Source organism: Alosa alosa, chromosome 2 (genome assembly GCF_017589495.1).
Source record: "Alosa alosa isolate M-15738 ecotype Scorff River chromosome 2, AALO_Geno_1.1, whole genome shotgun sequence".
Lineage (NCBI taxonomy): Eukaryota > Metazoa > Chordata > Actinopteri > Clupeiformes > Clupeidae > Alosa > Alosa alosa.
In genome coordinates, this window is record NC_063190.1 from 24,052,016 (window position 1) to 24,066,173 (window position 14,158).

At 42.1% G+C, this 14,158-nt stretch overlaps 1 protein-coding gene and 1 long non-coding RNA gene across 3 annotated transcripts; one reads left to right on the forward strand and one right to left on the reverse strand.

Annotated features, from left to right (window-relative positions):
- Positions 1 to 929: 929 nt before the first annotated feature.
- LOC125310377 lies at positions 930 to 3,287 on the reverse strand. 2 transcript variants are annotated; one of them, XR_007196300.1, is made up of 4 exons: positions 3,151 to 3,287; positions 2,746 to 2,818; positions 2,523 to 2,583; positions 930 to 1,576 (listed from the first exon to the last, which is right to left on the reverse strand). It is a non-coding gene; the product is annotated as an uncharacterized LOC125310377 (long non-coding RNA). The 2 variants fall into 2 exon arrangements; XR_007196296.1 differs by lacking the exon at positions 930 to 1,576 and having other exon boundaries at positions 2,486 to 2,583.
- Positions 3,288 to 7,748: 4,461 nt separating this feature from the next.
- Positions 7,749 to 13,872, forward strand: kl (klotho). The gene is made up of 5 exons (XM_048235849.1): positions 7,749 to 8,592; positions 8,946 to 9,492; positions 9,608 to 9,876; positions 10,831 to 11,950; positions 12,864 to 13,872. Exons 1-5 carry the CDS (start codon positions 7,867 to 7,869, stop codon positions 13,187 to 13,189), a joined length of 2,988 nt encoding a protein of 995 aa, XP_048091806.1. The 5' UTR covers positions 7,749 to 7,866; the 3' UTR covers positions 13,190 to 13,872.
- The last annotated feature ends 286 nt before the right edge of the window (positions 13,873 to 14,158 follow it).

Consider the following 14,158-nt stretch of genomic DNA (forward strand, 5'->3'; position numbering starts at 1 on the left):
CACCCCTCGGACATCGGCCTGGACAGACCGGCAGACTTGCCCGAAAGGCTTGATAACTGGAGGCGAGTGAAGTCTTTGGCCGCGGCTCACACTCAGCGTTCACACGCTGCTGTCGTGTCGTCTGTAGCTCGCCCTCTCTTTGGGACTCCAGCTCCGCTGCTTGTCACGTCCTTCTCCAAAGGCTACTTCGCCACGACTGAGAGTGGCCACCCTAGAAAAAGCCCAGTCCCCCCCCAAAGTACCAATCACCGAACCCATCGTTCCCGCTACACACCTGTGTCTAATTAATCTACACCTCAAGTGCCAATCACCCAAAACCATTCCCGCTACACACCTGTGTCTGATTTGTAAACACTGTGTGCTTAAGGGGGCTGCCATCTTGGCCTAATAGTGTTCCACCCCAAAACCAGTCCCCATGGAATTTCAGATGCCATTTTAGTTCCCACCCCGTGACATATTCACCTCCTGAGGATGACGTCCGTCACTTCTGATGCCAAAAGCTGTATTGAGCTCATTCAGAATTTTCCCAATCAAGTCATTGGACATATCCAGAACATCATCTGGAAGTGTGTTCTGGTTAATATTCTGGTGTAAACTATTAATTTTCTTCAGCAATTGGATGACCAGCATAGACACCAAGGATGCATAGTTATTAATGTTGGACTCTAACAGACTTAAGTGGGACAGAGAGGTACCTCTTTCACAGTGACTATTTTGTGGCAAATCGTTCTGTTCATCAAAAATATGTGGGAGCACATTATTTGAGCTACTGGTGAAAGATGGCATTTCAGTGTCCTGTGCCTGTTTGTCTGAGTGTTTTTGATCATCCTTGACCAATTTCTTGATGTCATCAAAGTTGTTACGTGAAGCTACATTATCCTGTGACTGTGTGGAGAGTGTCTCCATGACTACTTGGGTCATCACCTGTGTGAATACATCCACTGTGCTCCCGAACACCTCAGACGATGAAGAGATTGAGGGAAATAAAGACGAAAGGACAAGTCGCTTCACAGCCTCCTCTACGTAACCGTAAATGAATCCTGATGGAATTTCATTTTTTCCTACGGCTCTGGGTCGCAACTTGTACACAACAGAGTCTGAGAGATTCTTCCCCACTGGCACAGATATAGTCTGGACGCCATGATAACTTTTTAGGAGCTTCTGTACTTCACCTGCAATATTATGAGAATATTCCATAATTTTGGTATCTGAGATTAATTCCTCCAGTCTTCTAGTGATGGGAACACGTTTCTCCCATTCAAAGATGGTGTCTACCACCTGAGTGATGGTTTCATGTGAACAATGACGAGTCCTTCATTCCAGCACTGGGACACACGAGAACAGGGGAAATCCCTTTGATAGGCACATCAGGGGGAACAGGAGTGTCACAGAGTCTGTTTTGGTCATTTCCTTCTGAGTCAGCTGAGGAGGGTGATGGCAGTCGATGGCTTTGTGGCCTATCCTTGTCCATTTTGATGTCAATCATTTGCACTTCATTAAACAAAGCACCAAGGATCTTATGAATCAGAGCGGCTTGCTCTAAATTTTCTGCACTCTTGAAATCTGGAAGGTCACTCTGCATTGAGGTAATCACTTGGCAAATTACATTTCTGGCATATGTCATTGTTGTTTCCTCTTTACTGTCAGAGTAGACAGATTTAGAAAAAACAAGTTAAACATTAAACTATCTGTCTTTTACATAGACTAAACTATATCTGTCTATCAACATCCATTAAACTGGCTGTCATTATCCATCAGTATCCAAGTCCGTTTCAATTACTGCCTAGCAACCTCCATTGCAACTAACACGACTACCATATTAACTTATATAACAACCACATTTTATAGCATATAACCACTATGATTCCCCTAGCAACCATTTGAATTACCCTGGCAACAATCTAGCAACCGCGACCATAATTTCACCCTAGCAACCACTATAGCAACCATCATGATTACCCTAGCAACCAGCAGAGCAACCATTGTATTTAGCCCTTAAAGGTGTTGGAAAATTAACATTCTAAAAAATATCTGGGTTCATTGAATTCAACACAGAATTTTAGAACCTTCAATTGTTGCGGTATGGAATCTTATGTTAGAATGTTCAAAAACCCCCACCTTTAAGGGTTAGTAGGCTATAGCAACCATCATATCTACCCTAGCAACACCATCAACAAACTCATTTATCCTAGCAACAGCCTAGCAACCACCACCTTAATGTCAACCTAGCAACCAACATGATTACCCTAGAAACCAGCATAAGAAATGCTTTATTTAGCATGGTAACCAAAATATCTACTCTAGCAAAACCCTAGCAACCACTGCCATAATGTCACCCTAGCAACTGCTATAGCAGCCAACATGATTACCCTAGCAACCAGCATAGCAACCACTTTATTTCACATTTGTTTCATTTTCATGCACTGGTAATTACTTGGAATTTAATTTATTATTTTATTATTAATATTATTATTAGTAGGCCTAGTTGTAGTGGTAGGAGTAGTAGTAGTAGTGTCTCTTACTCTTCAGTCATGTTTTCCACAAGGTGGCGTATCATCGGCGAAAGATTAATATGATCCAGATCTGAAAATATCACTACCGTTATTTATAAGTTGTATGGAAAAGCTGTTTTAAATGGGTAGAGGCACTTGTTCTAATTGTATGACATTTTCTAACCATTAACCATTATTTTTGACTATTATATTGACATTATTTAGCCTGTCTAAATTAGATATATAGACTAACCTGCATCAATATTTGAGGTCCTCATAGTGGAGCTACATTCAGCCCTTGGTTCCTCAAAAGATTTCTTCTTTGGCTATGGCACAATACATAATCATCCATTTATTCACAGTACTAGAATATAAAGCATGTTTAGTTAATGTCAAAATAACATATCAGCCATGATATGAGTCGGTGTGAATTATGCTCTAAATCTGGTGTATCCGGTTGGCACCACCTTTGCCAGTTGTTCTATGCCAGGATATAGCCTAATAAACTAAAGACTAGGCTATTCGTTCGGGTGAATATACCGCATGAACGTCAAAGATTTACCCGACTAGACTGAGTCATTTCTACAATATTATACTGAATAGGCCAACCCGACATTTGTAACAGGATATATTTGAGTCAAACCATGACTTAGTTTACCTCGTTTCCTTCCGACATTGCGAAGTCGGGTAAACAAGAGCCTGTAAATATAAAATCACACTTTTAAGATAAGTCAGCTTACAACACCTAGGAATTGTAAAGTCGCCGTGCTGCTGTGCTCAATCAGTTATGTTTTGGTTCAGTTTTGTCCGACAGAAAGAACTTGAAGGATCACAAGCACCGCTATTATGACGGTAGGCTACAACTTCTGATATCATAAAATAGTTCTTAATCATACGAGATTCGGTAAAAAATAAAATAAAACATGTCACTCGAGGTAGCATGCTAGGCTATACAATGACGTGACATTGTTTACAAGTTTGAGCGCAATGTTGCTGGAATAGTGGGTGATTTTCAGCTCCTTGATTACGCGCAAGAGTAGCCTTTTTAAGTAACGTTTATTTTATTCGTTTATAGTTTCTTTTTACCAGATTACAGAGGATCTCACTGGTCTCCTTGTGTCAACCTAACCAAAGGCATCCACTTGTCTGAGATTATGTAGGCCTACCTCAGATGAGGGACAGTACAATTTGAGCATGAATTTATTTGGAAAATGTTCAGCATTGGAAAATACTCACCTGGCCCCTAACACTATGGGCCATAGGGTCACATTACCAGTTACAGTAGAATCCACTATGAAACATCCCTTTTAAATGCCTTACTTTTGACCTTAAACCCCTTCTATATTTAAGTAGTTTTTAAGTAGAAATGTGCATAGATTACAGTCGATTTAAGGAGAAAAGCCTACTGAATTTACCCCTTACTTTTTCGTTTTTCCCTTAATTTCCCCCCTTAATCAAGGAGTCCCTGAATTAACACCTTAAAATAAAATTAAGATATTCTTAAATTGTCCTTAATTACCCCCTTAAGCACAACAAATAAAGGGAACCCCTGACTTGACACCTTAAATGTAGACTAAGGGGTCACACCTAAAAATGGCATTTTGAGGTAAAGTTAAGGGCCTGTTTTACAAATTAAGGGCCACTTAATATAAATTAAGTAGTTTTGGTAGCCTATGTTTTCAGGGGTAATTATGGTAAATTTGAGTACATCACGTTTCATAGTGATCAGTGTGCTTTTGCCCGGCTTTGTATTCAGCGTCTAATATAGCAAGGTAATGGAATCTATGGGCATCCATGCCTGCCCATTACTTTTATAGAAAACACAATATATTAATGGGGACTCAAGACTCATTGATTTAATGCAAAGGGACAGAATTGCACAGGCAGACCACTCCTCCATGCATACTGCAGGCCCTGCCTCCCCTCCTCTTCTCGTTTCAGAGTGGGTGTTAGTATTAGGCCGTCACCCATTTCAATGATTGACTAATATCCATATGTCATATTTCTACTCTTTGTTCATCAGGCAGTCATTACATTCTCTGTCACAGATACAAATAGGCCTACTGTATTGCATAGGTACCCATATGTGATATTTGTAGGTTGCCCTAGCCTATTATATTATGCACTTTATATACATTGTTAGTCTTCTATGTAGCCTGTGTATTAAATATACAAATCATGCCAACCCTATATTTAATTGAGAATAGTTCAAAGACAACATATCAACTGTTGAAGGAGAGAAATTTCATGGAATACATATAATAAGCACATTTTGAATTTGGTGTCAGCAACAGGCCTCAAAAAAGTTGGGATGGGGGCAACAAAAGGCTGGGAAAGTTTTGTAATGATAAAGATAACAAAAGGAGGAACATTTCACAACTAATTAGCTTAATTGTAACCATGAACAGGGATAAAAAGAGCATCCCAGAGAGACAGAGTTTCTCAGAAGTAAAGCTGTGGAGGTATTCATTAATCTGTGTAAACCTGTGTGGGAAAATTATGAAACAATATTAGAATAATGTTTCTAAACATGAAATCTTTAAAACAAGGGGCAGAGCTGATTTTTTTTTTTGGCAAAATTAATTCTGCCCATAGTATTTCTCCATAGAGGACCATGCTAAAATGACCTGTCTGCAGTCCAGACCTGTCAAATTGGGTGCATCATGGAATGAAAAACATGATTAAGAATACCCTAGACTGTTGATCAGCTGAAATCCATTATAATATATACAGTATACATTTTCTGAATGTTAATTGACTATATTTAGTCTCTATTGCTAGTGGCACCAAAGGACAGAACCAAAGTTCCCTGCATGTGTGGACATACTTGGCCAATGAAATTTGATTAATATTCTTATTAAGATGTGAATGTATGATATAAAATCCTATGAAACAGCCTTACTGGGAAACTCACCATTGGTGCTCACATTTTAGAAACTACCCAATTTTGTGTTAGATCGCCCTCATGAGGATGTTTATGAAGAAAATGTGGACGTGTGTGTGTTTCTTATTGGGGATATTGGGAATGCTTGTTGTTTACAGTTTTTATTTCATTTCAATCATTTTCATTTTCCCAGATGTGAGTGCCTGGTAATGTGGAGACCAGAAACAGTCAGAGTTAAATGAGCAGATGGATAATGGCATGCCATAAAATCAATAAAAAAGGCAATCAATAAAAGGTAAAAAGCCCAAAGCAATATACTTTTTTTAAAATGATACGCGTATACCATGTTCTTTCTACTGAGTAGCTACAGTGCCTCATTTTGTTTTTTCCCCTACTTTTGATTGCAGTTATTTATTACTTTTGACTACCTTATGTAAATTCATTATTGGTTAACCTCATCTTGTTTGTCTGCCTCCTTTTATGTTAAGCCAGCCAGCCATAACATCCTACACATGCAGTATTATATAATTACAATATTATTTACAGTATTATATATTTCAATGTTCTTTTTAAAAAACACTACCTTATAATAGTGTTTCTTTATAGTTTACACTGCATACTGTATGAGCTGCTGCTTACACTGTACCGTGCTGACAGTGTGATCTGGTGTGAAAGTAAAGCTCTTGGCTGCTGCGCCTGGTTGTCAGGGCAGGAGGCGAGTGGTGCCGGTTGTAAAAGGATGAGATTGATCCTTATCTGTGCATCCCGCCAGCCTTGATTTCCCAAGACAAACACCAGCCATAAGAATGAAGACAAGCCAAACACATGAGACTTCTTACCCGTTTCTCTGGGTATCTGATCCAAATTGATTGCTGACCAGATATTATGAGAGTACTTTAGTAGTTTTGTGTTAAACCTGTATTATTAACATGTTTAACACAGTGGGAGACCTGAGGGTTTTTCTGTGTATTCAAATCATACAAAAATGTGGTCTAACAATAAATCTCCATATTTGGTAAATATACTGTAATCTGCACAGGTGCTCAAAGGTATTCAATCAGAACAGCATAGGTTTTTGACATATTACATAACCCACTGTTTTTCTAGTTTGCTTTGGGTCATTTTTTAGTGATTTTAGTGGTGACCTGAAGGGCTAAGCAAACTATGCAAAAATAAAATTACATTTAAAATTATAATTCAAACATTAGGAGTGACAAATCACACCCTTTCATATCAACAGCAGACATTCTTCTCTGGCGCCACCTGTTGTTCTGCGGTGTGGACATGCGCAAGAGAGAAAATTACATTATACAGAACATTACAAAGTCATGCACCGCACAATGTAAACAGCCTGTTTTCACACCATGCATCTCCCTATATCCTGAGAATCAGCAAGGCAGGTCAGGACAAAGACAGGTGCATAGTCTTCTGTAGTCAACATTATGATCAGTCAGAAATGCATTAGATGAGGCTGACACATCAGGCAGGCTTACGATCATTGATGATAAACTATAATGTCTATAGTGTTTATGTATATTGGCCTGTCACAGGAAGATTGTGTTACTGGTGGATGTTCATACCCTAATAAGACAGCAATTTTGCACAAGGCCCAAGATGTTGTGTGTGAGAGAACAAATAAGATCTGTCCAAGGGATATTGTGTTATCTCCATGTTTTACAAATCCTACCATCTGTATCCCTCTGTGGGTCCAAACACTAATGGGTGATTGATTGCCCAAGGGAACACTGAAGTGAAGACTGAAGTGAAGTGAAGAACAGGCAGAGGTAAGGTTTTCTGGTATCATGCAAAGACAATGGCTGGCATATTTTTTCGGTTTGGATAAAATATTTATATTTTTGAGCTGTTACTTACACCACAGCTTTGATGCAAAGGTCTTTCTTCAGATTATTACAATTAAACACAGAATGAAACAGTTGGATGTTTATATCCATGCAGCCAATACATGTAATAAGCTTATACTGTAAAAACGTTTCATATATACAGGAGAGAAGGTAAATTGAGGTTTCTTGGCATATGATTAGCTGCACACATTAAATGGTTTATTTATCCACAGTCAAAGCAGGTTAATAATAGATTGCGTCATCAAGAGAAGTGATAACCTTTGACGTTTTTACACTCATGTGTGATATGAGAGGTCAGAATTGTAGGTATTATGTATTTATGGTCATTCTGCTAAGTTGCCATGTAGGCATATGTAACATCAAATCCTAAAATAGGCGAAATTGGATTGTAAATTGTTGTTATCGTGCCTTGATATGGTGCTGCGCTTGGAAACCGTTTTATGCGTCAAGTGCTCTGGTAATAATTGATAGATTTTCAGTGACTACAAAAGCGGGCTGGCGTGGGGCAGGCTGATTTTATGACAGCCAGAAGCGTGTGGAGATGATAAACAAGGTGAATGCTACAATAAGCCACATTTACTTTTACTTAAATGTGTCACAAAATTACCGGACAATAAGCTAAAAGGCAATGAAATACATCGAAGTTCTGTTGGCGATTCTTATTTGTCGTTGCACAAAATGCGTGGTCGCCAGTCCAGGAGACGGACTCCACACTTGGGGGAGATTCAACAAACTCTCTTACCCCGGCGACACAGCGTTTTTGTACGACACCTTTCCAGTCAACTTCATGTGGTCAGTTGGCACTGCCGCTTACCAGATCGAAGGGGCGCATAACAAGGACGGCAAAGGGTTGTCTATTTGGGACACCTTCTACCGCGGCGGCAGTCGAATAAACAAGGGAGACGTGGGGAGCGACAGTTATCACAACATCCCTGGCGATATCCGTGCTTTACAATTTCTTGGTGTGAGTCACTATCGGTTTTCTCTCTCCTGGCCGCGTATTTTCCCGAATGGAAGTGTGAGCAGCTATAATGAAAAGGGAGCAAACCACTACAAAAGGTTAATACATAGTTTAAAAGAAATTAAAGTGCAGCCTGTAGTTACTATCTACCACTGGGATTTGCCCGACAACCTACAAATTCGCTACGGTGGTTGGGGTAATCCTATTCTCATTGATCTATTTCGAGAGTATGCAGAATTTTGTTTCAAAACGTATGGAGATGATGTGAAATACTGGATCACTATAGATAACCCATTTGTGGTCGCCTGGCAAGGATATGGCACGGGAAAAGCAGCGCCTGGAATAAAGAATGAATCAGACTTGCCATACAGAGTGGGACACAATCTCCTTAAGGTAAAAACAAATAACGAGCACGAATGGTAAATTATATGTGCCATGGGTAGGCTAAATGGTAAATTAAATTACTATCACTATTACTGTATTATTGAATGTTATACCATTATTAATATTCCTATTGAATATTGGACAATGTATTTAAGGAGCCTGCTGAGCAAATATGCTCTAAAGATTCAGGGTGGTTAAAAAGACCTTGTATTAAAAAGTAAATTGTGCTTAAACCTACAGTATAAATTCTGTGTTGTTATTTTTTGGTTATGTCTACTCAGGAAGTAGGATAATGTTGCTCATCTCTTTGTGGTGGAATATTGTCACCAGGCTTGTTTCTGTTCATCATTGTTTTCTCCCAGGCCCATGCAGCAGCTTGGCACACATATGACAAACACTACCGTGCCAAACAAGGTGGAAAGGTCTCCATGGCTCTGGCCTCCCACTGGGTCAAGCCTCGCAGAACCCGGCACGAGAACCACAGGGCGTGCCAGTGCTCTCTAGACTTTGTGCTTGGGTGGTTTGCGCGACCCCTGTTTGTGGATGGCGACTATCCCCCTTGCATGAAGCACAAACTGTTCCACACACTCCCCGAGTTCACAGAGGCCGAGAAGCTTCACATCAGGGGCACGGCGGATTTCTTTGCCCTGTCTCACGGGCCCTCGCTGAGTTATCAGCTCAAGATCGAGGACAGCACCTCGCCGAGTTATCAGCTCAGCGATAGTTTTCTTCTGTTTGGCCAAGAAGAACAGCTGGACCTGCGTATGCTGATGTACTGGATTCACGCTGAGTATGACAACCCGCCCATTTTTGTGGTGGAAAGTGGATGGTATGAGTATAACAACATCAAAACCAAGGATGCTAAATACATCAATTATCTGAAGAGATTCATAATGGACACATTGAAATGTGAGAGCTGTTATAGTATATGAAACATATTTACATACACAGTATTCATTTACATTTCAGTATGGCATACAGTATCAGAGGCAATGTAATGTTTTAATATCTGTTTTATATCCAGCCATCAGGTATGACAATGTGACTGTAATCGGCTACACGGCCTGGTCTTTAGTGGATGGGTTCGAGTGGTCCCGGGAGTACACGATTCGGCGTGGGCTGTTCTACGTTGACTTCAAAACCCCAGATCAAAGGAGGGAACCCAAGGCATCTGCCATGTTCTACAACAAACTCATAGAAAAGAATGGCTTCCCCCTGCTCCTGGAACACCAGCCCGTCCAGGGGGTTTTCCCCTGCAACTTTGCCTGGGGTGTAGAAGCCAACTCCATACAGGTACACAGTGAAAGATGCAGTGTACAATTCAAGGTGCTGACCTCGAACCTGGAATGTACCCAAACGCAAATTGCACACAAATTCAAACTCATTACATTCTTCAGTGTTACTCAATTACTCACACTGCAAGGGTGTTCGAAATTAGGTCCTGGACTGCACCAACCAAAGGGGCCAATATTGAGGCAGATAGAAATAGCAAAAATATCAAAACAGTAGTTATATATATTATAATATATCTAGATTGTCCACTGGCCCACAGATTGCCTCGGCCCACTGGGATGTGTCCCTGTATGCCTGATGGCAGTACAGGGACACATCCCAGTGGGCCGAGGCAGTAGAGCTGTTCACCTTGAGACAACATGGAGTGTAGAAGCTTTCATAAGAACACAACTTGAGAAAATATTAACCCTTGTATCCGTCTTCACTGAACTCTTGGACTGCAGTTTAGAGTTGATGTGTTATAGAGTAGGACCTGAGGCACAACTACTGTATTTGCTACTATTTCACTACATTTAGGATATATCACTGACCACCAGTATTCATATGATCAAGCACCTTCAGTATGATTAAAGTATATTTCAGTACTTATAATGAGCCATAGAATAATGTTTTGCAGTGGCACCCAAAGAAACTAAGTGCCCCCAGTTTTGCAAATCAGTTGAATGTTTGTCATGGTAGATAAGACCTAATCTGTAAACTACACAAGCTCATCTGCCCTACATAGCCAAACAAATGTGGGCGATGACCTCAGTTAGTCGGACTGCCCTTGTATGCACATCAAAGCGCATCTACTACTGTCAGCCAGTGCTTACTCTCAATGTTGTTTGCTTGGTTACCTGTTTTTTTTTTTTGTAATTCAATGTTTTTAGAATTAAATAAAACATTATGTTATACATTATGAAAAGCAGCATCGCAATAGCAAGCATACCCTTTCTCTGTCCGTGTGTGCTTCAGATTGAGACGACCCCCACCCAGTTCGCTGACCCCAACGTCTACATCTGGAACATCTCGGGCAACGGCGAGCTGCGGCGCCTCGAGGGTGTCCAGGCCCCTTCTGTCCGCCCAGTCCGCCACTGCGCCGACTACGCCTCCATCCACCAGCAGGTGTCAGATGTGCGTCGCCTGCATGTCTCCCACTTCCACTTCGCCCTCAACTGGTCGTCAGTCACACCCACAGGCCGCGTGGACGAGGCCAACGCCACCTTGCTGGGCTACTACCGCTGTTTCGTCAGCGAGCTCAGCCGCGCCAACGTCACGCCGGTGGTCACGCTGTGGCACCACACGCTGGGGCGCTCCAGCATCCCCGCGCCACTGGAGGGCGGAGGATGGCAGAGCAAGTCCACGGTGGCGGCATTCGCTGACTACGCCCGGCTGTGCTACCGCTGGCTGGGCGTGCACGTCAAGATGTGGATCACGCTGGCTGAGCCCAACGAGGTGCTGGGCTACGAGGCCGGCCACCACTTGCTGCTGGCCCACGCACTGGCGTGGCGTGCGTACGACCGCGAGTTCCGCGCCACGCATGGCGGCAAGGTCTCGCTCGTGCTCCACATGGACTGGGTGGAGCCGGCCATCTCCTTCAGTCGGCAGGACGCGGAGGCCATCCACCGCGTGCTGGCTTTCCGTGTCGGTTGGTTCGCCGAACCCGTCTTCGGCGGCGGCGACTATCCGGCACTTATGCGGAGCTGGTTGCAGTACCGCAACTCTTTGGGCCTGTTCAACTACCAGCTACCCACCTTCACCGAGGAGGAGAGGGAGCTGGTCAGGGGCACCTATGACTTCTTGGCCATCAGCCACTACACCACCACCACCGTGCTGGATAACCAGGTTTTGTTGAATAACAAATACAACAACCCGACACTGGAGGTCCAGTTCAGCAATGACCCCACCTGGGTCGGTGCGCCAAACAACTGTGTGGTGCCTTTTGGCCTACGCAAAGCTCTCAAGTGGATACATGCCCATTATAAGGATGTGCCCATCTACGTCATGGCCAACGGTGTGAAAGTGGATCCCTCCCAATTTAAAGACAACTTGCGAGTTTACTATTTGTACAACTACATCAATGAGGCTCTAAAAGGTAAGTCAAACACAGTGTCATTTAAATTCTGTTTACTTTCGTTTTTAAAATGCGTCCTGGGTGATCCGATCACAAGTGGTAAGTGGTAGAAAGATGCATTGTTATCTGATCACTGAAATCACCTGTCGAGGTGGTCTGAGACGTACAGTGTGTGACTATATCTTTTGTAGTGTATGTAAACAGGCCCTGTAGAAACAGCAGGACCCCAATCAGTAATTGCCTTGACAGTTCTCAAATGTTTGGTGGCATGGAGGCTTGATTGCATGTTACGGACATGGCTAAAACTAAATAATTACATTGAAAATGGCAACACTGACTGTGTCACATCATAGGAGAGCTCCCATAAAAACTAATAGGCCTGTGATGAAGGCTTATTTATGAAGGAGGCTTCATAGAAAGGGTTACAAATACAATTCCCTTAGCCAATGTCATCAGTGGGAACAAGTAAAAAACTGTGGTCATTGTGGAGGTTTGTTAGGAAAATGATGAGCATCATCTTTTTGGAGCTCCCACCCTCCCCCAGCTCTTGACCCTCAGCTCATAGACACACAAACAAGCACGCAAAAGTGTTTAATCATTGACAGGCAAGCAGACACAGCTCACTGAGTGAGACTGGCAGTATGCTTAGTATTCAGGACACCCTTTTAGCCAGCTTACATACAGTATAAGAGGTATGCACACAGTATACACTCACATACGCATACAGTAGTGTTCGAAGGTCGACATGGACATTTTAGGGCCATTGTTGGGAATACAGCACCCACATTTATAAAATTACCCCCTGGTAATATGTGTGTATATTTGTTGTGGAAATGTATGTATTTTATTACAGTAATTGTGACATTCTTTTAGTTTTCACAACCTAAAATATGTAATCCTCAAACCAGTTGTTCTCATGTCCTCAATTTTGCAGCTCATACACTGGATGGGGTGAACCTTCAGGGCTACTTTGCGTATGGCCTCAATGACCTGCTCGATCCTGGCTTTGGCATGTATGGTTACGTGCAGGACGAAGTCATCGAGAAAGTGTCGCTGAGCCACTACCGCAACATCATCGACCACAACGGGTTCCCTGCCCCAGAGTCGGCTCCTCAGCAGTGCAAGCGACCTGTCGAGCCTTGCAGCGGCTGCCACATCCTGGCCAAGCACTCGGTGGTCGGCTTCCTTTCACTGGTGGGCTCTGCGTTGGTCATCACGATGGGCCTTACTTTGTATTACGCCACCAGAAAGCACAGTTAAGTGCTCCGTATATAGGTTTTTCATTTACCCCCACACACCAGCGCCGAAATGTTTTACTGACAAGCATTCCATAAACAATGATACGGTGGCACGACAGAGTTTGATGCTGGTGAGCGGGGTTGTATTGAAAACAACGGAATGGAATGTAGCGAAATGTCGAAAGTGGAGTGTGCTGCACTCATGTCGGCGCCTATGCGTGGAGGCCTTTAGACACCTCATCAGTCTCTGCTTGTGTGCCTTTTGTGATGCTGGTAGAACAGACTGTAAGCAGTTACGCATTAGATATAGACTGGCAAGGCTTTTAGTGAAATGGGAAATATCAGTGTAGTAGTGTTTGGCACCTAAGCTTTTGTACATTAATATTATTCATTTGTGTATTATCAATGTGGACTAAACAATGTTAGATTCAAATATTGTTATCCTGTGAAGTAGCTGATGTCTTTCTGATGAAAACAATGTTGCATATCCTGTCAATGAAACTGCTATCCTAATTATGTCAATCATTTTAGAAATCTGTGTTTTATTTTTAAATTAATTATACATATTTTGTATTTTCAGTAGGTCTATGTAATTTATTCTAGATAGCATGTTTTCATGTGGCTTCATGTTTTTTGATCAATGTGTGTTTGTCAAAGCATCTTTCTTGTGCTTTGTAACAATCTATAATAAATCGTAGGTGTGTACATATTTGGTTATTTAACAGAAACTTTCCCACACATATTATCAGTGACAGCTATCAGTTTGTTGTTAATGTGAATGTTCATTTTTTTTAAATCACAATCCGCTGACCCTATTCCCTATGCCCTAGTGTACCATGGGTCAACTTTTAAGGCCGTCACACACGGCCGGCCATGTAACAGTTGAACGCAACGGTGGAATTCTGTTAATCGCTTTGCTACACACACAACTGGCGACGCAATCACCCATCGATTCAGTGGAGATACACTGACCAGAAAGCTGTTTCCTATT

Excerpts from the sequence above, each read along its gene's own strand:
- kl (XM_048235849.1), top strand. The coding sequence starts at position 7,867 with ATGAAATACATCGAAGTTCTGTTGGCGATTCTTATTTGTCGTTGCACA. Across the intron at positions 8,593-8,945 it reads TGGGACACAATCTCCTTAAG|GCCCATGCAGCAGCTTGGCA; the intron begins GTAAAAACAAAT and ends GTTTTCTCCCAG. Across the intron at positions 11,951-12,863 it reads CATCAATGAGGCTCTAAAAG|CTCATACACTGGATGGGGTG; the intron begins GTAAGTCAAACA and ends TCAATTTTGCAG.